This window comes from Malania oleifera, chromosome 13 (genome assembly GCF_029873635.1).
Source record: "Malania oleifera isolate guangnan ecotype guangnan chromosome 13, ASM2987363v1, whole genome shotgun sequence".
NCBI lineage: Eukaryota > Viridiplantae > Streptophyta > Magnoliopsida > Santalales > Ximeniaceae > Malania > Malania oleifera.
The window spans coordinates 83910440-83935664 of record NC_080429.1 but is presented as its reverse complement, the minus strand read 5'-3'; the positions used below and the strand labels follow the sequence as shown (position 1 = coordinate 83935664).

The 25225-nt window shown below is 34.8% G+C and overlaps 1 protein-coding gene across 1 annotated transcript; it reads left to right on the top strand.

Moving 5' to 3' along the window:
* The first annotated feature begins 3371 nt into the window (after nt 1-3371).
* LOC131145940 (transcription factor TCP5-like) lies at nt 3372-4463 on the top strand. The gene has a single exon (XM_058095112.1). The coding sequence runs from the start codon at nt 3372-3374 to the stop codon at nt 4461-4463; it is 1092 nt and encodes a 363-aa protein (XP_057951095.1).
* Nucleotides 4464-25225: the final 20762 nt, after the last annotated feature.

Here is a 25225-nt window from a genome sequence, read left to right as displayed (position 1 = left end):
GGGATGGGATATTTTGTAGTATTTAATGATTGAAAATTTAGTAATTAGCCTTATTAATAAATCACTAATTACCTTTTGATTAATGTGCACTTATTTTTTACTAAATCAGAGATCTTTTCATTGTTGATCAGTTAGAGATCTCTTTCCTTTGGAGTCCCCATTGACTAGTTCTCATAGAATATTCTATTTTTAAATGGACTAAAATAACTTACCAATCAAATTGAAAGACTGTTACAAATATATTTAGATCTTTGTACATAGATTCAAAATGGCATCTAATACTTGCATTTAATTTTATTAATTTAAGCACCTCTAAATTAAAGCAACTAAAATAGGAATGGATTTTTAAAATAAAGGGGTATGCATGGATTACAAGGGAGAGAATTAGAGGTCAATTCTTGCCAGCGAGGAACTTCACATCCGTTCATCAATAAACTCGACAAATCCACAAAATGTCAAATTTATTGATTGTTACAATGAATTTAATAAACAACGAAAACAAACAGGGCAAGCATCACTACACATCTCGCTATTTAAAGAATTACCACCAAGATTGTTAATGACAATCTTAAAAAAACGCTGGGCATGTGTTAACACCCTAAATAGCTAAGTCAACTTTCTGGTATAGCGTGAGTGCAGTTCACTCAAGCTATGTGTATTATTATCCACAGCAGCATGCATTCTCACCTGTCTTCTATCTTCTTTTTCTAGCTAGGGTTTGGAGCTGTCACCATCTAAAGCTTATAAAAGAGAAACAGCTGCATGAGAGCAGAAGAAAAGACGGCAAAAAAGCAAGAAAGAACACTTGGATTCTTGCTAAATTAAGAAAATCCACTAATTGGATTTGCAGTTGTTCAACTTTGTTCCACATCATTCCTTCATCATTTTTAATTCATTTAACCACCTAACCAACCATTTATAATTACTGCTCCCCTGCGAGCTAGCTGCAGACTGTAGGGATCTCTCTCTCTCTCTCTCTCTCTCTCATATCCCAGTGGTACGTGCTATAAATGGGTCATGATGATAGTGACAGATCATACCACACTGATGGGGATAGTAATTTACCAGAGGCATTTTAGGGTCCTTTACTGCATGCCATTTAATGTCTTTACTTCTTGTAGAATTTTCTTTCCCGTATTACTATTATTAGCTTGCTCGGATTTAATTTCTATCAACATGAATTGGGGAAACAATCAGTTCATCTCACAGTTTGCTGATTAAATGTTGGCTGAAGAAAGAGCAGAGGCACAGAGGTGTGTAAGTTGTTGGACCATTTTTCTTTTTAAGCTCTTACAGTGGCTGATGATCAGACAGATATATCATAATCAGTATGAGTATGAACCACCCTTTTCTCTTCTCGGGATGCATGCCCCCCCGGCCACCATCGATCTTCTAACCGGCTACTGCACACACAAAGAGAAACTGACCATTTTCCATAATACCCATAGTACTGTAGTACATCTGAAAACCCTAGCTATCTAAAAGGTGAACATAATCTTCATTAATCAGCTCAAAACCTGTGGTCTACCTCTTTCTTTCTATAAAGAAATGCCTAATTAATGTTTTCAAGGTTTTTTTTTTTTTTTTTTAAAACTTTTTATTAACTTCAGAATTTAAGAAGAAACAGTTGTTTGAGTTGAGATAGAAAGCAGAATGTAGATGGCAGGTTCTGGCAAAATGTGCATGTGGTCCTCTATGTAGTAGTGATGCATGCTTTAAATTAAAGAACCAACACTGGTCCCTCCTCTATACCTCTAACGTACTACCACCTACTATACTTATATATATATATCTAGCTACTATATATCTAATCTAATGCTCTTGATTATGCTCCACTCTACAATTAGAAAATTCGTAAATATAACTGAGATGTATAAATCAATGTACGTAGGCATGCCTAATTTTTGCTTTAATTTTGTTTGCTAATAATAAAAGAAATATAAGGACAATATTATCTATATGCAATGCTTGACATCTCAACATTGTCCAAAAGTGCTCTACAAATTAATAATGTAATATAAAAATATAGGGTTTAACACTAGTTAACATATATTAGAGTGTTTTTTTTTTTGGGGGGGGTGGGGGGTTGAAGTAGCTAGCTAGCTAGGCATGTATTCCTCAATTGATGCTGTCTACAAACTCATAAAAGTTATTTGTAGTTGTCGATAAAGCATTCACGGTTCTTTTCTACTACGTTCTTGAGATGGTCCCCCTATAGCTAATGTTTACAAGTTAATTTTCTTACCAGTCAATATTGAGTGGCAATCAAAATGCAATTACAAGGAACGAATGACTAACCAGATAACTAGGCTAGCTGAAAAATTATTTGATTTGCAGTTAAGATGAATCGATAAATGATCGCTACTCGGCAGTCGAAGTGACGTGTCTACATTGACCGCCACATGGTCACAAATGCGCCATACCTTTTTCTTATTCTTTTTCTTGTGCAATTAGTCGTCAAGTTCTGCAGACATCTTCTCTTTCCCAAAATTGCGACTTCTTTAGCAAGTCATTTCTCTGCAGAGATACTAGGTTTGTAATATGTTTCAAGTACTTTGCACAAGGAGGTAGTTATGGTCAAAAATGAAGTTGTGGCTGAGCACTTGAAATTGACAATAAGCGATGTGTATTCCTAGCTTCCCCTTATATATACTCTTTTAATCTCCTTTCATACGCCGACGAAGCAGATCAGGTGCCAGTTGCCTTATAGAATTTTCCGCACTGTAAGTTCATTCTGCAATTTTAGTTGTTCAAATGAGAATTGAAGCAACAAATCCTAAAAATTTCCATCATAAGCCTATCTGTTGTTCAATTTTTTTTATCCTAATCTGCTGACCATGTTTGTCTTTTTTTTTTTTTTTTTCCTTTTCATGCCCTCTTGAATATTTTGATACCCTAATTATGTATCCCTTGCTATTTGCAAGCAAGGTTCAAATGTATAATTTTTCATTCTGCAAAGATTTAGAGTATCATGTTGTCAGCCCAGTGGTTGGATGGAAATGAAATTCTCATACATGAGAAATTATATGTAAAGCTTAATCTTCAAAAGAGAAATTGATTTTGAAGTGTCTTTTTTAATTTTTTTTTCATATTTTATACCATAGAAACTCATAATTTCTTCTTAAATCTAAAAAGAAAAAAATTAAAACTCAATTTTGTACCTTTTTCGGTGCAATCATACTTAAATACTCATGATTAACAAGAAACAAAACATATATTTCACTACAAAGTTTCCAAACAACTGCAACTTTTATTATAGATGTTGCATAAGATTAGAAAAGACACAAAAGAATTGCAATTTGGGAGCTGACCGGAGGATGATTTCATTTGGTGTGGCTGAAACTTTGAAGGTCGATGATGAGAAAAGTAAGATGATTAGCACAAGTTCAAGAGAAAAAGATCTCCAAGCAAAGCATGAAGGAGACACCAGTGGCAGCAAATTCTCGAAGGGGCCATCTAGTTCAAGACAGTGGGTAGGGTTTAGAAACCCAAGGATCGTGCGTGTTTCGCGCTCCTTTGGGGGAAAAGACCGGCACAGCAAGGTGTGCACCATAAGGGGATTACGAGACAGGCGAATTAGGCTATCAGTACCCACTGCAATCCAGTTATACAATCTCCAAGACAAGCTTGGCCTTACTCAACCTAGCAAGGTAATCGATTGGTTGCTCGATATGACCAAGCATGATATCGATAAGCTCCCCCCGCTCCAAATGCCACAAGGAAGCTTTGGTCAATTTCACCAACCGATGTTAGTCAATCATGACCTAAATATACCCCAATCTTCTTTCGATAGCTTGTTCGATGCAAACATGAACTTCATCAGGGATGGAAAGAACAATTTCTCACCATCTACCAAGGAGGATGAAATGACAAATTTATATATATCAAGATATTGGGGTAGTACTCCAAATGTTGTTGTGGGAACGAAAGGTAAAGAAGTAGTTCAAAGTGAATTGGGCGTTGAGAAAACAAAGTGGGTCAAACAAAGTGAACAAAACCCTTTTCCAATGGCCAATCCTCAAGCTCCATTTTCAAGTTTCGCAAACAATGGCATGCCATATGCTCCCTACTACCACTGTGAGCCTTCAAAATTGTGTTTATCCCAATTGGGATACTTTGGTTTTCCATCCCAAGCTGAAGATCCACATAGCAATAATATTTCTCCATTGCTGCACAAGTCTCAGGTATTTTTCTACCCACCACCTACAACAACATCAATACCTTTCCCCTCATACCCCATTACCAGTAATACTAGCACTTCTTCTTCTTTAGAGGGTGACCCAATTAGACAAGTTAACCATTTTCAACTATTGAGCGCCGGTTCGCAGAACACGCCACTGAATGGTTTTGTGCCGTCGCTTCATTCAGCTAGTTCAGCTCTAAAGTCCTTCCCATTGAATGTAAATTTCAAGCTTCTTCAATCTCAAAACAATGATGAAAATAAGGGTAACACTGATCCTTGAATTTCTGCATGTTATGCTGCTTCTCAGTCTTGGCTATATGTTCTAATTCATAGCTTCACAGCTTGTATTTGAATACGTACCATTATATATATATATATATATATATATATATGCAAATAAAATGTGTCAATAATTTTATATTAATTATGGGAGTTTGTAAGCATGCATGGCAATATTACATGATCTATATATATATATAACTGAGTGACTTTATGATGAGTAGTAGTTTTGTAATGATGGTACTCTATTCGAGTTATCTACTGGTGGAGGTTGGGCGTGGTCTGATGCATTGGGGAGCCCGTTTGTACGTGCTTTGGTTCTACTTTTAACTTGTTTGTATATATATATATATATTAATAGGAGAGGGTTAACTTTTTCTCTATAAGAACTATACGAGCACATGTGTGTATGTATGTGTGTGTGTGTATATATATATTTATATATATACTTAGTGATACATGCATATATGTATATATATAACATAGGTAATTAATGATAATAAACTATGCCTATTTGCCCAGGCAAGAAATTTGTTGATGAACCCATGTTGACCAAGAGCAAGAAATAATTGCACGTAGTAGGGATTTATATGCTAGTTAATATTTCTAGGCGTATAAAATTTTACAAGTTGTTCCCACTATGTATGTGTTTTAGATTTTGTACAAGGTTTTCCTCATATTTTCCACAAGCATGTATATATAAAAGTTGAATAGAATGAAATTGGCCATTTTGTTTTTACATATTGATCTCAAGATTTCTTCCTTGATTATTGACTAGCTACAATTCTATATCAAAAATTTTGCATGGACAAATTTATGGTCTCCATGCATGTACTAGCTAGGTTTGTTTGTATTGTTTGGTGGCTTGAATTGAGGTGAAATAGTGATGTTATGAAGCCCTCACTAATTAGTTGGGCATTTTATTGCCTAATACGTAACATCCTTAATTGACTCTGTTAGCTTTGGTGTATTCCCAAAAAGGGGGTGAATTGGAACTTTAAAATTTATTCCTAAGTTTAGCTAATCTAACAGCGGTATATTCGCAACTGAGGGTCTTTCTATACAATTCCAAATGTGCATATAAATATAACATGCGAAAATTAAAATCATGCGCAGCATTCACCAGCTATAACATACATATGCAGAAATGTAAATTGCAGAAAGATAAACAGTGCACACAAGATATGTTATCTCACTTAACAGCTGGAGCCGCACTGATTACAACTAGGTCAATTAGCACAGGGCTGACCTCAACCTTTACAAATTCTTCTTACGGGGCAAAGAAGACCCTAAGTCAATTTCACAGGGCTGACCCCAACCTTTATACAATCCTTATCGAACTGGATTACCACCCCCTCAGGCCATACTTGAAAATATTACAGTATTTTTCTCAATCAAGTTGGTATAGTGATTGTGCTTTCATATAAAGCAGATATGTACCCAATACGCACAAGTAATAATCAATCCACACTAAACATGTAGGATTTGTAAGCTCAATGGTGTATGTGTGCAATCTACACTCAATACAATAATTATACTTAGTCAAGCACAATAGTGTTCTAAACAAGTTGTACCTTTGGGACAAGCTAAATGAAATCTCAATAGCAAATCAGGGTTTCAAAGATGTTAATCAAGTATACAAACTAGCTCAAAAGATTTTCTTCAATGAAATAAGTACACGAGTAGTTTGAAAAATATTTTAGCTTGTAGAAAATATTTTGCACAACAAAATCAAAGTTATGGGACACTTGCAATGACAATGCAAATATCCTAAACTTGCTAGTTTATCCCAACACAAGATTTATGATATTGAAATCAGTGGGATAAACTTAACTAAACTCCCCTAAAATCAATCAGTCAAACAAGAACAATGGGAGTATTAGCAATATCTAATAAACACAAAAGCACTCAATAAACTCTCACAATATCAAGGTGTATCAAGGGAATGACTTTTTGAGAGTATTTTGGGCAAAATAAGATTTTGAGATAAAGATGATTTTTGCTAATTATTTTGGTTAATCTTCTACTAATTTTTGCAAATGAAAGCCTATATATAGAAATAGGAAAAATTATAGTCATTAGGATATGTAGGGTATTATTAATATTGTTTAAAATCATTTTAACCCAATTAACTATGTTTAAAAATATTAAACGCGGTAAAATATTTGGGGCAACCTGAGAGCACCGGTCGACCGAGGCAAGTTCGGTTGACCAAAGTTCTTGAGGTTCAGTCGACTGGGCATTAAATGAACAGTGAGGTCAGTCGACCAGACTTATAAGTCCAAGGGCGATTTTCCCTTTTTGTGAGGCTTGGTTGATCGGGGACATATTGAACTACCTCGGTCAGTCGACCAAACTGTTGAGTTCCCACACGTGGGAACTCAGTCGAGCAACTCGTTGGTGTGTATTTTCTGCATGGTCGACCAGATGGTCAACTATGTTGACTCCAAGGGGGTTTGGTCGACCGGGGTCAAATGAACTATAAGAGTTCAGTCGACCGAGCTATGGTCAACTTGTTGACCCAGCACCAGTTCGGTCGATCGGGAGCTTTTCATGTATGGGAGTTTGATCAATCGGACTATGGTCAATCTATTGACCTAGTCTGGGTTCGATCGACCGAGAGCATTTTGTACATGGAAGTACGGTCGACCAAACATGCAACTTAAGTGCATTTTGGTTCTTTTAACTTATGTAATCACTCATTCCATTTAGCCATATATATATATATATATATATATATGCGTGTATGAGTGTCCTAGGGTCATTCTAGGTCTTCTTTAGGACACCGAAAAAATTTGGCATCGATTGACCTGGTCGATCAAAGGTGTGATGACCGGAAGAATAATAGTATTTAAATGATGATTAGGAGGGTGAATGGAGACACTACAGAAGGAGGAAGTTGACGACATTGCACTTTGGAAGGAATAACTGAAAGAAGTTATGTTAGCTTTATCGTGATCCCAAGAGGGGGGGTGAACTGGCATTTTTAAAAATTATCCCCTATGTATTCCTCCTAATAGCAGTATGTTCACAATCCTATCGTCAATTTAGTGCAAGTAATATCAGAAATTAAATAAAGCAGTCTAATCAATTTCACAAGCACGAGAAAGCAGTAAGAGAAGGGTGACACACAGATATGTTATCGAGGTTTGGCCAACTGCCTACGTCCCCGCCTTGGCTAACCAGCCCAAGGATTATCACAATAACTTGCTCGCTTAAACGAGTGGAGCGGCACCTATACAAACCAGGTCAAATTAACACAGGACTGACCTCAACCTTTACACCAATCCTTACCGAACTGGATTACCACCCCCTCAAGCCACGCCTGGAATCTCTCAGATATACAATCAAAAGGTACAGTATAAGGGTGCTTTCACATAAAGCAAATTTGTACCACAAATGCGCACAATCACAAACACCACAAATGATTTAAAATGTAAGCTCAGTGTGGTCTAAATAGTTCAACTCTCAAAAATATTTTCTATCAGTGTAGTGAGTACGTGAGAGTATCAACAACAATCTGTGTATTTCAAAATGTTTCAATCAAATGTGTTCACACAGAATATCAAGCAAGCCTCAAGAATATCAATCAGTAGAATATTTCAATCACATGAATATGTATATGCTTGGATTGCAAAATAGATCATCTTTATATTTCAGCAAATGATATAGACTTGAATGGATATTGCCACAAAGATTAATGTAACAAACATAAATATCTTTTCACAAATAGTTCAATAAAGATTCCACAAGATATTTGAGTAAGTTTGAAAATATTTTTGCAAACCAAAAGCAAATACAAACATCCAAAGATATTGCAATGAGAATGCAACACTCGGAAGTTCACCACAAGCCTTCTTAGGGTAGGCTTATTAGTAAAGCCTCCTAAGAATGCTTAGGTTATGCTCTCGTTAGAAAAATCGATTCAAAATACTTCAAACAATGAGAGCAAAACCTTTTTGAATATACACTCAAAGCTCTTACAAATGATTTTCAACTTGAGAAGGAAAGCTGGAGTGTTTGTAGGGAAAGTATGAGCAATAGGAATCAAAAGAGAGTATTTTTTCTTGAGAGAGAAATTTTTTAATCCTTTTGCTAATCGATGCTTAATTCTCCCAAATGAAGGAGTATATATAGACATACTGAAGTTTTTGACCGTGGGGGACCTATTAGGGTTTGTTAGAAAAGTTTTAATAATGTTTAAAATATTTTAACCCTGTTTAGAAATTTTAACTGTGGTAAAAAATAAGGTGTAACCCGAGAGGTCCGGTCGACCAGATTAGTTTCGGTCGACCAGGACTCATATGGTTCAGTCGACTAGGGGACTTTTGAACTGAGGGCTCGATCGACCAGGAGAGAGCAATTTCTTAATTTTTTGAGGTTCAGTCGACCAGGCCATTTTGAACTAACTAGTTCAGTCGACTATACCGCTGGGATTTCTCCCGAGGACCCTCAGTCGACCAGGTCGTTAGAGTTCATTTCTGTCTCGGTCGACCAGATGGTTAAACTTTTGACCCCAGGGGGTTTCGGTCGACTAGGGCTTCTTGAACTACATCGTTCGGTCGACCAGGTGGTCAAAATGTTGACTAGAGAGGGTTTCGGTGGACCGGGGCTTTTTGAACTATTCTGGTTCCGTCGACCAGGACCTTGGTCAATCAATTGACCCAGGGAGGTTTCGGTCGACCAAGTCAAAATGAACTGACTTGGCTGGTCGACTGAAAGTGCACTAAATGTGCATTTCGGTCTCATCTTGAAGCATACAAGCCCTATTCAAGTGCCTAACAAGTATGTGTGAAAATGTGTGTGTCCTAGGGTCACTTGGGGTCCAAAATTAAGACACCGAAAAAGTCCGGTGTCGGTCGACCTAAGCCCCAAGGTCTTTCTAAGGTCAATTCTCACTCACGGTTTGTTTGAGCTTACAAAATAAACCATGCATGTGATGCAAGTGAGCTTATTACAAACCAAATGACCTAATTACTATTACAAGCCAAATAGATATGAAATGCATTACAAAAAAGAGATTTGGTCTTCAACTTCACTTTCTCTTCGTGCCGTCAATGTATCTGCTAATGTAGACCTGCACAAGAACTAGATATTCATTAAATACAAGAGTATATGTCATTATCAAAATTAGGCGTGACCTATAAGGTCAACAAGTTATAAGGGCCTTGTCGACGAACACAGGGGATTCGTCGCGAGAGTATAAGAGGACCTCGTGGACGAAGGCAAGATTCGTCGATGAGGAAATACCGAGAGAGGTTTTGAGCAGTCTGAATTTCGTCGACGAGGAACGGGTTTCGTCGATGAAATTATTGAAGGACTCGTCAACGAGATGACGTCGCTCGTCGACGAATCCAATCCTATAAATATCAAAAACCCAGATTAAACTTCAAAAATTTGGGAAAATTTCACTCTCTCTCTCTCTCTCTCTCTCCCAACGGTTTCTATCTCTTCTCTCTTCGATTTTGCGTCGGATTTCTTCCGGTTCGACGATCTGAAGCTACCACGACACTCCTGGAGAAGCTCTCTCCATATCTGCTGGAGCGGATCGTTGGTGAAAGCAAGTTGGAAATCATCTCTAAGTTGAGGTAAGGCTTTATAAGCCAAATTTGGTCTTATGGTAGTTATAAGAAATGATATACACATGAAAATACCAAAGTTTAGTACTGGGAGTTTTCATTTTCAGGGTATTGAGTAGGAAATCCTACGGGTGTGAGACTAGAGTTTATAGGGATTTTTCTCAGTAGTCAAGTAAGGGAATAAATTAAAACAGTTATTTTTCACACAAATTACTATTATTTATGAGCAAATTGATTTTCTAAAAAACATGTACGATATTTGAATATTATGAAATAAATGCATATTTGGGAAAATACTGCTGATGTATAGGAATTATGATTTTAGAATGAAACGTATGATTTAATTCAACATTGTGTGGCATGAGTATTATTTTTCGTGAAATGTATTATGTTACGACAATTTTACGAATAAGTATGTTTTCAAGAATTATGTAATAATGCAGTATATAATGATTTTGAAATACATGATAATTGATTTATTTTCAGAATGATATGTATGAAATGTTCAGCATAAGACCGTAATTATGAAATGTTCGGCACGATACCATAATTATGAAATGTTTGGCATGAGGCCATAATTATGAAATGTTCGGCACGAGGCCGTAATTATGAAGTGTTCGGCATGAGGTTGTATTTATGAAATGTTTGGCACGAGGCCGTATTTATAAAATGATTTCGGCGTGAGGCCATATTTATGAAATTATGAAAGATGCTATAATATCATGTATTATATGTTATCAGAACTCGAATGTTAGTTTAGTTTAGTTTCAAGAGCTTGATATCGTAGCTATATATATATATATATATATATATATATATATATATCAAATATCTATGTTCTAACTTGTGCTAACCACCCCACGAGGGGGTGGGAGATGGATAATTGATGTGGCTTTCAGTGTAGAGTTGTAGAAGTCCACCTGACAATCCGGACCAGGGTGTGGCAGGCCTGTCGTACCTACAGACATTTTTTACTTGGCAGTGGTCGGCTAGCCATTGTCAGGTCCGACCTTCGGGCTGCACAACCCGTCATGGGGAGTAATACATGAAAATAGCTAGCTATTCATCCTGGGTAAGTTTTCAGTATTATCAGATATAATAGATGATTTATGAATGATATGAGTTACTAGAGAAATATGAAAGTATATGATGATTCAGTATGTTATGACGAATGTTTACAGATATATGAAAAGTATTGTATATGTATAACTGCATTATATACTCATGTTGCCACACAACTGTATTTAGTTTATTTTTCCTTACTGAAAAGTGTCTCACCCCCCAAACTTAATTAATTTTTCAGGAGACCCTGAGAGACTGGTGGGTCGTGGCCGCCGTTGAGTTTATCGAGTTACCCCATTAGAAGGGTGAGACTTATACTAGGATCAGTAGATTTTTGGTTGTATGATCCTAGGGTTATTTTGATGTTTTGAAGGTTGTATTCAAATATTGTATTTTGGGTGATGTAGTAAACTTTGGTATTATGTAATTAATGGTTTGATGGATGTAATTTATTTTTATTGCTGCGTAGGTTTCCGCTGTTTATGTCAGGCTATCCCCGCTACCCACGGGTTCGGGTTGATGTTATTATTGTTTATGTTTATTGTGTGATAAGTTAAGCAGGTTGTTGCAGAAGGGTGTTTCCTAAGGTCTTTCTAAGGTCATGATTTTGTGTAGGGACCTAGAGTCGTTCTAAGGTCTTTGAGCTTTGTAGTTCCTACATGCATGATATGCATTAAATATTACAGACCTTTCCTACTTAAATATTATAGACCCAAATTAAATAATAATATAATAAAAATGATCTTTAGGGTCTTCAAACTTTATTTCACGTGTCATTAGTGTATCTGCTAATATAAACCTGTACAATAACTAGATAGCCATTAAATACTTGAGTATTTGTCATTATCGAAACCGGGATATGATTCATAGGGTCAACAATCTCCCCATTTTTTATAATGACAAATACTTGCCTACTTCTCTTCCTTTTGGCAACATAAAAAAGGGCCTAAATAAACATTTAAGTGCATAGGCAAATAATCATCTGAATACACGATATGTTTAGAAAAAGGTTTTTAGAAAATTCAGTAGCATGCCGTTTGAAAACAGAACATTTTTTCCCAAAAATACCTGTATAGAAGTGACCTGATTGAGTAATATATTGACATTATGTCCACAACTACTTACTCAAACAGTCCATTATTCTCAACACATAAAATAGAGATATAACTTTTAGTCATTCATGAAATATAATAGACATACAATGCAAAGAGAATGACAAGGATAACCTCAGCAATTTAACACACAAACAAAATAACTGGTCATTAAAGGATTTAAATGACATGAAAACAAGGTTAGACCATAAGCATACACAAATCATTGCAATTAAAACGTATCATAAGACCCGTGAAAGATTTGAGTTAAAAGCACACGACATACGATACCAAAAAGACGGTTTGAAAATAAAAACAGTCTAACCAGTTCGCATACATTTTCATTTGAAGTTACTTAACTAGTTATGCAATTTTGAAAACCATATATGTATATAATAATAATAATAATAATAATAATAATAATAATAATAATAATAATAATGAGGCAAGAGAAAAAGTTTGAGTTTTGAAAATAATTCTTGCTATAAAGTATTACAATAAATATATATATGTAGATATATAAATATATATCCCCCTTGATATTTTCAAAAAGTACTGGGGGGTTGCTTGCCAAAAAAAAAAACTTTAATTTAAAACAAGCAAGCACATATTTTTTGGTTTGTCAATTAAGCACATACTAAGATATAACCAAAAAACCACAACCATAATGATCATAAGAATTTAACAATCACATACACGATCATATGGCAAATCAAATAACATGTTGCAAAGAAATATATATCAACTTAAGATTTTCACAAAGGGCACTTCGGTTAAGCACATGCCACAGTGAGTTCACAATAGATCTAAGCTAAAAGGTGTTGGTGAGCACAACATGATAGACATTTTAAGTTAAGATGCCCCCCCTATCGATTTTAATTATAGCTTAGATGCAACAAACTTCTTATACCAGATAGAGAATTATTTAATTATGCCAAGTAGTATAAGCCATTAATCCAAATCTTTAGAATCAACTATACTGAGTATTTGTCAATTGCATTTGTTACTTGATTAGTATAGTTGTCCCTATAAATCATAGATGCATCAGAGAGTGTATATTGAGGCGTGCAATAATGTTCATGACCCAAGAACATTCCATATCAAATCATAAGCCTTTAAGCACTGGATATAAAGTTTAGGGTATTCGAAAGAGCCTCGATATTCAATAAATGAAAATGATGCATGTGAGTCTTTTATGATCTTTCTATAGGAATGGAGCTAAGCTCTTCTAACTACCTGATGATTATGTTAGGATGAAATTTAAATTTTCAATTAGTTTTCACTCATCCTTTCAAAAATTTTTTAACACTAATTTTTATCATAATCATCTTTAACATGAGGTTTTGCTTTGGGAAGATTCCTGTCGAATTTCAGCAGCATGTCGTCTATAAATCAGACATTTCCCAAATTTTCATGCACCAAAACCTGATAGATTCAAGCAATTAATTCAAAATAGTTCAATTTGAGCATGCAAGAACCTATAATCCACTACAAGCATGCAATTCTCATCAACTGCATCCACCATGCAAGAGAAGACCCTAGGTCAAATTCACAGGGCAGACCCTAAACTTTACACAATCCTTACTGGGCTAGATTACCGCCCCCTCAGGCCACGCCTAGAAATACAATAGTATTTTTCTTAACCAAGTTGGTACAGTGATTGTGCTTTCATGTAAAGCAGATATGTACCCAATACGCACAAGTAATAATTAATCCACACCAAACATGTAGGATCTGTAAGCTCAATGGTGTATGTGTGTAATCTACACTCAATACAATAATTATACTGAGTCAAGCACAATAGTGTTCTAAACAAGTCGTATCTTTGAGACAAGCTAAATGAAATCACAATAGCAAATCAGGGTTTCAAAGATGTTAATCAAGTATTCAAACTAGCTCAAAAGATTTCCTTCAATGAAATAAGTATGCGAGTAGTTTGAAAAATATTTTAGCTTGTAGAAAATATTTTGCACAACAAAATCAAAACTATGGGACACTTGCAATGACGATGCAAATATCCTAAGCTTGCTAGTTTATCCTAATACAAGATTTATGATATTGAAATCAATGGGATAAACTTAACTAAACTCCCCTAAAATCAATCAGTCAAACAAGAACAATGGGAGTATTAGCAATATCTAATAAACACAAGAACACTCAATAAACTCTCACAATATCAAAATGTATCAAGGGAATGACTTTTTGAGAGTATTTTGGGCAAAATAAGATTTTGAGATAGAGAATATTTTTGCTAATTATTTTGGCTAATCTCCTACTAATTTTTGCAAATGAAGGCCTATATATAGAGATAGGAAATATTATAGCCGTTAGGAAATATAGGGTATTATTAATATATTTTTCAATCATTTTAACCCAATTAACCTTGTTTAAAAATATTAACCGAAAATATTAACCGCGATAAAATATTTGGGGCAACCTGAGAGCACCAGTTGACGGAGGCAACTTTGGTTGACCAAAGTTCTTAAGGTTCGGTCGCTCGAGCATTAAATGAACAGTGAGTTCGGTTGACTGGACTTGTAAGTCCAAGGGCGATTTTCCCTTTTTGCAAGGTTCGGTCAACTAGGGACATATTGAACTACTTCGGTCGGTCGACCAGACTGTTGAGTTCCCACACGTGGGAACTCAGTCGACCAGGGCATTGGTGTGTATTTTCTACACGGCCGACCAGATGGTCAACTATGTTGAATCCAAGGGAGTTCAGTCGACCGGGGTTAAATGAACTATAAGAGTTTAGTCGATTGGGCTATGGCCAACCTATTGACCCAACATCGATTCAGTCAATCAAGAGCCTTTTATGTATGGGAGTTTGGTCGATCGGGTTGTGGTCAATCTGTTGACTTGGTCTAGGTTCGGTTGACCGGGAGCATTTTGTACATGGAAGTACAGTCGACCAAACATGCAACTTAAGTGCATTTCGGTTCTTTTTACTTATGTAATCACTCATTCCATTTAGCCATATGTGTGTGTGTGTGTGCGCGCGCGCGCGCGTGTGTATGAGTGTCCTAGGGTCATTTTAGGTCTTCTTTAAGACACCGAAAAAATTCAGCGTCAGTTGACATAGTCGACAGAAGGGTGTTCCCTAAGGTCTTTCTAAGGTCATGATTTTGTGTAGGGACCTAGAGTCATTCTAAGGTCTTTGAACTTTGTAGTTCCTACATGCATTAAATATTACAGACCTTTCCTACTTAAATATTACAGACCCAAATTAAATAATAATGAAATACAAAAAAAATGATCTTCAGGGTCATCAAGCTTTATTTCATGTTCCATTAGTGTATATGTTAATATAAACCTGCATATGAACTAGATAACCATTAAATACTTGAGTATTTGTCATTATCAAAATCGAGATATGACCCATAGGGTCAATCGACTCATTATTTTCAATTCATTAGCCAAAAAAATTTTGGTATGTTCAACTAGCCAAAAACGTTTTAAGTCCAAATTACTTTGTAATAGAACCATCTAAGCTTATAACATCTACAACCAATATGATATTGTGATCAAGGTATTGTAGTCTCTCCCACTCAAGCACAAACAAAATCCTAAGCACACCACATCGCACGCCAAGCCAATCAAGCCCAAGGTATCACCAAGTGATGTAAAATTTGAGAGGTGGCTACGGATTCTAAGTCCTCGCCATGCTAGGTATAGCACTTACATATGCACAATACTTTTCTTCCTCACTTCTATTCAACTTACATCTAGCTAGGCTCTAATGCTATTAATAATGCTACATGCTGGCCTACTATTCCAAGAATCTCTAAATTAATAAAAAAAAACCCAAATATATACTATAGCCAAGTTGCTTTAGTAGGGGACACTGTGAAACTCTAGAACTCCTAAGCCTACATTGGTTGTAGATGGGATATTTGCCTATGACTTATAATCCTTGACAAGCCTATTACCAAGCAACTTGGCCTATGCATTTTGAGCTAACTAATCAGCTAAAAAGTTATTGGTCTAATGGACTAAGTCTCCATTTGGAATGTCTTAAAAATAAGTACTCTTTATGATTACTTGTGACAATTAGTAGCATTTGATTTACACTTAAATCAGTACTTACTTTTCCAAACTACTTTTTTTTTTTTTTAAAGAAGATAATTATTTTTTGAAAAATAAATTTTCTGGAAAGTACGTATATGAAAAAGTACGTATAATAAGTAATTCCATACTACTTTCAGATAAGTACTTTTTTAGATAAGTGGTTCAAAATGATCCCTTAGCCGAAGGAATTAGAGACGTTATTAAAATCTACACTAGCCTAAAGTGAGGGAACAAAGAATTGTGCAGATCTATAAGTGTTACACTGAGCGGTGGGGGTCAGTTCAAAAGTTTATTCAAGTTGGAGTTTGAAGCCTAATTGTTTATTCGAGATCCTTGGGCCCTTGATGTGGGCATTTGACATTGTCATACACATTCTTCTCAATGTGCATGATATCTTAGCAATGTTAACTGTAAGATATTTCTCTTCCATGAAATAAGGCAACTCAAAGAATATACTTCTATGTTGACCTAGTTGGTCATATCCCAGTTTTGATAATGACAAATACATTTGGTACTGACATTTGTCATGAGCTTGCAAGCAGGTTCACCCTACGCGTGTATTTGAACAGAAAGCTATGTCATGATGGCGTATGATGATCATGCGGAAGAATGAAGAAAATTGTGTTATATTCATAATTATTTTTATATTCTTCATTCTTGGCTGTAATTTAATTATGGACTATACCTCAATATGACTTGTAATAATCTGCATCATGCATGGTAGGTAGATATGCTCAAAATGACCTTAGATGGACTTTAGGTTCCCACACATAGTGCACTAAGCCCCAATATCACATACAATATAAGGGGAATTAACTAAAGAAAAATTGGACTGAAAGGGAAAATTTTGTGAGTGAACCCTTGGTGTTCAAAACACCTCGAGCGACTAAACCGTGGACCGGTCAACAAGTTGACCTAAGTTCAGCAAACCGAACTGAAATGAACACGTATTCCACGGTCGACCGAACCTGTGTCTAGACCTTTCCCACCAACTCGGGCACCTGAACCATCACGTTCAAAATTGCCTTGGGTGACCGAACTTATGAGTTTGGCAAACCGAATTTCAGACCAGGTGATTGTATCATGGTCTTTTGGAGAATCGCCTCGATTCAACAAACCAAACTATAACTCAGCTAGCTGAACTTCAAAATTCACTTTTACTTTTATCTCTGTTCGGGCAACCGAACCTCAGGTCAGCCACCCAAAACTCTTGGGTTGTTTTTATTTTTAACCGAGATAAAAAGGGGTTAAACTCGGTTCAAATATTAAACTAGTTTAAAATCTTTTCAATAATGCCCATTAATTCCCCAATGATCATAAAATTTCCCTTGCCTATATATATAAGTTCATTTGCAAAATTAGTAAGGATTAGCAAAATCATTAAGGCAAAATTCTCTCAAAATTCCAAATCTTATTTTTGCTTATACTACACTCATACACCCAAAAGCTTCAATTTCTTTGATTATCCAAGTGTTGTGAGTGTGCTAAGAGTGCTTGTGCCTCATTCCACTTTGCTTAATACTCTCATTTGCTGTGCTTGTTGATTGATTTTAATATTGAGAGTTAAGCATAAGTTCTCCCAGTGATTTTATCTAATAAATCTTGTGTGGGAAAAATTAGTGGCTTGTGGGTGTTTGCATTGATATTGCAAGACACCTTAGCCCTTATTTTTGTGTGCAAAATATTTTCTTAAGCTTGCATTCAAACATCTCTTGTGTTTAATATATTAAGAACATATTGTTGAAGTTGTTTGAATCATCTTGTTAGCATCTTTTGAAACCCTAAACTGATACTGTGATATTTCATACTGTGGTTCAAAGTTTGCTTAGATATACACTTTAGATCTTGATTGCTTATCTACAATAGATTGAATGTTTAGCACACATCATTAAGCATTGAGCATATTTTCTATCATCTGATTTTGCATCAAACTTTCCTAAATCATCTTTAGTGTTAAGGATAAAACATTTGCATCCAAATACATGAAATTAGGAGATATTAGGTTTTCTATCTTTTCATAGTTCATACGGTGTTTTGTCTGTACTTGATCTTATAGACACCCTATTTACACAGTTTCAGCCCAAAAGGATTTAGATAGGTTATTTTCGTTTATCATTGTTCTTGCCATTTCTAGTAGGGTTCTATTTTTTCTTTCTACAACTCCAAATTGTTGTGAAATTCTAGGTGCTGAGAAATTATGATTTATTCTATATTCATTACAGAATTTATCAACCTCTTTGTTTCTAAAGTCCCTACTGTGATCACTTCTAAAACATGTTATACTATATCCCTTTTCATTTTGTATTTTCTTGCATAAGATGATTAGCATATCACAAGCTTCATCTTTGCTTGCTAAAAATAATACCTAAGTGAATCTTGAATAATCATCCACTAATACAAAAGCATATTGTTTTCCTCCTAGGTTTGAAGTTCTAGTTGGACCAAATAAGTCTAGGTGTATTAGTTCTAAGGGTCTTTTAGTAGAAATATATTTTTTCTTTTTGAAACTTGTTTTGACTTGCTTTCTTTTTTAGCATGCATCACACATCTTGTCTTGTATGAACTTGGTATTTGGTAATCCTTTTACAAGATTTTTCTTTGATAATTTGGATAATAGGTCCTTGCTTGCATGTCCTAATTTCCTATGCCATAACCAACTTATTTCATTTATTGCTGTCAAACAAGTTATGTTTTGATTCACTAGATTCTCAAGGTTTATACAATAAACGTTATTTATCCTTTGAGCTATAAACAAGGTTTTCTTTTCTTTAGTATTTTGGATAACACATTTTTCTTTCTTAAAGGTTATTTCAAACCCTTTGTCACTTAATTGGCTAATGCTTAAAAGGTTGTGTTCTAATCCGTCTACTAATAACACATTATCAATGGTAAGAGAAGGTTCTTGACCTATTCTCCCGATGCCAATAATCTTACCTTTGGCATTGTCGCCGAAGGTGACATATCCTCCATCCTTTTGTCTTAGAGATGTAAACTTGGTCTTATCGCCGGTCATATGTCTTGAACACCCGCTGTCGAAGTACCACTTATCCGTTGACGATGTTGCCCTAAAACATACCTACAATGGAGGATTCATTGTGTTAGTCTTTGGAACCCAAATTCTTTTAACTTTCTTTGTTTTGTTGTTAGTTCTATTATTAACTTTCCATTCTCCTTGTACTTTAACATACTTTCTTTTTAGTGGGCAATCGAACATTACGTGACCTTTAGTCTTGCACATATAGCAAGTGGTGTGTTCATGTTTGTTATTTGAGGAGGTTCTGGCATAGTGTTTGGCTTCCTTGACAAAGTATCACATGTATAATTTTTTATTCTTTTTATTTGTTTTACCATTATAACATATTCCTTATTTATTTCCATGTAACCTTTGTTGTCCAATCATCTTTTTAAAATTATCTTTACCTTTGGTAAAGTTATATATAATTTTATCCTTATCCTCTACTAATTTCTTAAGTTCATTTACTTCTAAATTCTTTTTATTCAAATTTTCTTTATGAGTTTTGTCTAATTCTTGAGTTACTTTATTTACTTCCTCTTCTAACTTCTCAATACAAGAGTCTTTTTCTTTTTCAATGGTTTTGAATGATTCAAGTTGCTTCAATAGTTCTTTATTTTGATCCTTCAAGGTTATATTTCTTTTGAAAATTTTTATGAATCTTTTATGTAGAGAAAACAATTCAGCTTGTAATTCCTTGTATAAGGGCATACTATCACATGACTCATCACAAGATTCATTGTAAGATTCTGTTGAAGAGTAGTAGGAATTTACCTCTTCGTCATTTGGCATGAAACATATGTTTGCCATCTCTTGTCCACTTGATTCGTTTTCCATTTCGCTGGAACTTGAGTCATCCCAAGTGGCCTTCATAGCTTCCTTCTTTTTCTTCTTGTCTTTCTTGAGCAATGGGTAGTCCGGCTTGATGTGCCTGGTTTCTTCTAGTGATAGCATATTGGAGGTTCATTCTTACTTTTATTTTCTTTTCTACTTGATTCTCCTTTTTCAGTTTTCCTTTTATTGAACTTTCTAGGAAATCTTTTATTTCTTCTATAGAACTTACCTAGTCTCCTAGTGATGAATACGAATTCATCTTGATCTAAGTCACTTGTTTCACTTTCCTCTTCACTTGAGCTAGAGCTAGATGCTTTTAGTGTAATAGATTTCTTATGCTTTGGTTCAGGATTTCTTTCTTTTAAAGTCATTTCATAGGTAAGGAATGAACCTATGAGTTCATCTAAGGAAGTGGTCTTAAGGTTTCTACTTTCGGTAATTGTTGTAGCCTTTGGTTCCCATATAGAGGGAAGACCTCTTAAATTTTTCTAATCATTTCGTAGGTGATATAAGTTTTTCCTAAGGTACTTAAGGAATTGATTATGTGGGTGAATCTTGTGTACATACTTGATATAGTTTTATATGAATTCATCTTGAATGCTTCATACTTGCATGTTAACATGTCTATCCTATTGTCTCTAACATCAATAGTTCCTTCATATATAACTTCCAATTTGTCCCATATTTCTTTAGCCGTCTTGCAAGCCATGACCCTATTAAATTCTTTAGCATCTAAAGCACAGTATAGAGCATTTATAGCACTCAAATTGATTTGAAGCATTTTATAATTTCAATCGATCATATCCTTTTTCTCTTTTGGAATCTGTTTTCCATCTACTATTTTAGTGGGAATAAGGTCTCCATCTAACTACTTCCCATGCTTTCCAATCCATGTATTTGCATTCTCTTTTTTCAAAAGGTGTAGTCGTGTCTGCAAAAGATTAGTGGACGAGTTAAGGATTGGCCCTCTCCAAAAGGAGCTACTCTTATGTTTGCCATTTAGATCTTTTTATAACTTCTTCTTAGGAACTTGCTATAACTAGGCTTTGATACTAATTGAAATTAGGATAGCTTCCCAAGAGGGGGGTAAATTGGGTTTTTAAAATTATTTCCTTTTTAATACTTTGTTTTATATCAACAATCACAACAAGCAATCACAAAACTAAGTCAACCACAACCAATCAACAAAATAATCAATATCTTAATCTTTATATTAATAGCCTTGCTTCAAAGTGTAAAGCACGTAGAATTTATATAAGCCCTGTGTTATTTCACAATCACACTTCTTCCTTGTGTTTAGTTATTAAACAAACTTTCAGGTTAATAAGTTTAGGATGATTAACCAATGTAGTCCCTTTCGATTTTCGCAATCAATGTTGATCAAGCCAAAACGAATTATCTTCTGGTCTATTTAACAACCATACACTCAGAATTTAATAATTTAAAGCATACACGCAGATTGTAAATTTTGCTGAAAAATAAAAAGTAAGGAAGAAGAGAGAGACACAAGGTTTTACGAGGTTTGACTTATACCCAGCCTACATCCTCGCCTTTGGAAAACCACCAAAGGATTCACTAGTTCAGTTCCATTGACGGATAGAACAATACCGATTACAACCACTCCTTCCTTTAGGCTAGAGCCTACCTCTCCAAACGATATTCCCTTGTTCAGTCCAATGATTCTACAACCTTGAATCATCTATAAACAAGAAACAAGATAAAGAAAGATTTGTGTACAAGAAACACTCTCACAGCAGAGTTGATTAGTATAAGATTCAACACAAATATACTTCAAAGTAAATCAAATATAAAAAGATTGAAGCTCAAACTGAATTTAAATCACCAAATATCTTCCAAGTATTGAAAGATTTATGTTGTCCTTACAAGGTTTAATATCCTATTTTTATGCTAACAAACGAGTAGAACGTAACATGCTTTATTTAAGTGATGTATTTGCAGGACTCAAGGATAGAGTGTTAAAGAATTGATGAAAGCTTGTACTTCAAAGAAGGAATTCAATATGAAGCTTAAAGCACAGATTCAAAAATGGATTTAAAGTTTAAATCCTAAAGAACATGAGAGCATTGATATTAAAGAAAAAGTTTGAAAGAATGAAATTCCAAGTGATCAACATGGAAAGCTCAAAGAATGATGAAACAAGTATAAAGGCCTCAAGGAATTCAAGAATTGAAAAAGTCTAGAAAATTTCATGTAAATACTTCAAATAATTTCAATATGGATGCATGAAACTCTTAGGTAAATTTATAGGACCTAGATACCTTTGAAAATACTTGGAAAATATTTTTATAAGGTCAAAAATTGTTTTAAAAAGGATAGAATCAGTTTTGGAATGAAAAGCACCAAAAGGAGGATTTCTCAAATGCTGTCAATTTTTCTACATCTGCATTGATGTACATTTTTATCTATCAAAAAATATTTATTTTAAAATATATTCAACATGAAAGTTTTAGGATTTTCTCCTAGATTTCATTTAACACCAAGATCATCAAATTTGGAGTTATACATAAAACGTTATGACCAAAATACTAAAAGATGCTCGAAGCTGACAGCATGACAGACAATTGTCAAGAACTGGACAGTCGACTGCCAGTGCACTTTGAGGCGTCTATGCGTGTTTCGATAGACGAATAACACCCTACTGCCCCTTTTTTTTAACTGGATAGACAACTACCCAAAATGGACAGTCATCTGCCACGCGGTTGTTTTAAATTTTCTCATAACGGTCAAATTTTTAAATGGGGTTGTTTGGAGTTCAAAATTTATGAAAACTTAGGGGATACTTCAACACACTTAGGGATCAAGTTATACACTTTTTAAAGTCTATAAATAAGCCTCAAAGATCATTGAATCAATGCACCAAGAATTCAAATTCTAAAAAATTCAAAATCTCTCTCAAATTCTCAAGGCTCTCTCTTGCTCTCAAGCTCACATATTGTGCACGAATTCAACTGAGCTTTGCTGATCTTCTTCTACCGGAATTGTGCTATGAATTTTAAATCTTTAAATCATTGAAAGAATTAATTGGTGATATACTTCATTGAGCTTCAAGTTATATTCCATATTGTTGTTTACTTTGAAGTATATTAGTTGTGCTGTAATTGGTGTACTAACCAGCTCTTTAAGGAGCAAGTTCTTTGTACACATCTATTTGATTTATTTCTTATAGATTGATGATTCCAAGAATTGTTTGGATCGTTGGCTAAGTAAGGGGATATTGCTTAGAGAGGCAGGCTCTAGCCTAGTAAAGGAGTGACCGGACAAGGGGATATCGTTTGGAGAAGGCGGGCTCCAGCCTTAACCAAGGAGTGTTGTAAAGGTTTGTTCTGCCCATTAAAGGAACAGGTTTAGTGAATCCTTTGGTGGTTTACCAAAGGCGAGGACGTAAGCTGGGTATAAGTCGAACCTCGTAAAAATCTCCGTCTCACTTTTCCTTTCCTTACTCTTTATTTTCAGTACATATTTAAATTGCGTGGATGGTTTAAATTGAAAATCAAATATACTACAAATATTTGGAATCAAGTAAACTTAAAGTTTAATTTTGATTTGGGTTGCGGAAACCGAAAGGGAGTTTATTAGTTAAACCATATCTTGCGGAAACCATACGGGAGTACGTTTCTTGGTTAAACACTCAAAGATAAATTAACTGAAAGTTTATTTGAGTTTTGAATATTTGAAAAGAGTGATTGAATGTTGTATTGAACATCATATTAAGAAAATCCATATATACAGGGCTTGATTCAAATTTATATCTAGGGCTGACAACAAAAGCTTTATTGTGTTTGTGAAAGGATTGTTGAATATTAAATTACATTCTTCACAAGGTTTTCAAATTCATAATCACAGGGCTTATATAAACAAACAAACTATCTCAAGATCTTATATTACCAAAGTGCTAAATACTTTATATCTTGGTTTGGTTGTTTGTTGTTTAACTTGTACTTGACAAATAAATTGATTGTTTGGCTTGAAGATTGTGTTTAATTGATTGATTGTTTAGTTGTGTTATTGATTGGATAAAAGAACTAAGTTCTTGATTGATTAAAGAATTAAACAAACAAGTCAAGAATTGGTTAAAATAAATAAAATAAATTTAAGGTATCTCAAAAGGAATTAAAAGAAATTTTTAGAATCCAATTTATCCCCCTCCTAGGAAGTTATTCCTAATTTCAATATAGACTTTGAAAGCTCTACTTCGAAGTTTGTATCAGCAGCAATTCAGTAGTTTGAAGTAGGATGAACACAAGAGAGTTTGAGAGTATTTCAAGAACTTTGTTTGCTAGAAAATTTCTTGGTATATAAATCTTTGAAGTTTGGGTGTATCTATAGATGTTTAAAAGTAATTCCTTGCCCCCCAAGTTTACTTGGAGTAATCCCTAAGTTTTTCAAAAGAGTAGTGTCCAAGAAATCCATTTAGAAAATCTTCCTGTTGGATATTTTAAAAATTTGTTCGAGTGGCAAACTCAAAACTCAAAATACTGGTAGTCGCCTGCCAAAACCTAGGCAATCGCCTGGCTTGACCACCCAGGCGCCTGGCTGTGCCCAGGCAGTCGCTTGGCACCCTACTGCCTCTTTTAAAAAAGCTTTTCTCATTTAGGCAGTCGCCTGCCATAAGGAGGTAGTCGCCTGGCCCATTAGTTTTCACAAAAAAATTTCTTCTTTCGAACCCTCATTCACTTTGATTTTAAAACATTCTTTAAAGTTTTTCTAACATCACATTTCTAAGTTTCTTTTTTTTTTATAAGAGCTTCAATTCAGTTTATATTTAAAGTTTACTTGAAGTACTTACATTCAACCATTCTTAAAACTGTATCCTTTTGATCTTCAATTGACTCTTTGTTCTTCTATCATTTTTAAGCTTCTGATCAACTTTCTTTCTTGATCTTTTTGAATAGTACTTTCATCATAAGCTTTATCATCCTTTTGAACTTTGAATATCTCTAAGCTTTGCCTTCTTCTTGAAAAACTTTCACTTGAAACTAACCATATTAAACATATCATGATTTGTTATCATCAAAATGAGAATTGTAAGCCTTGTTAGGCCAACAGTTTCCTCAACAGCTCGCATGATTGCGACAAAACTGATCAGACATGGGAA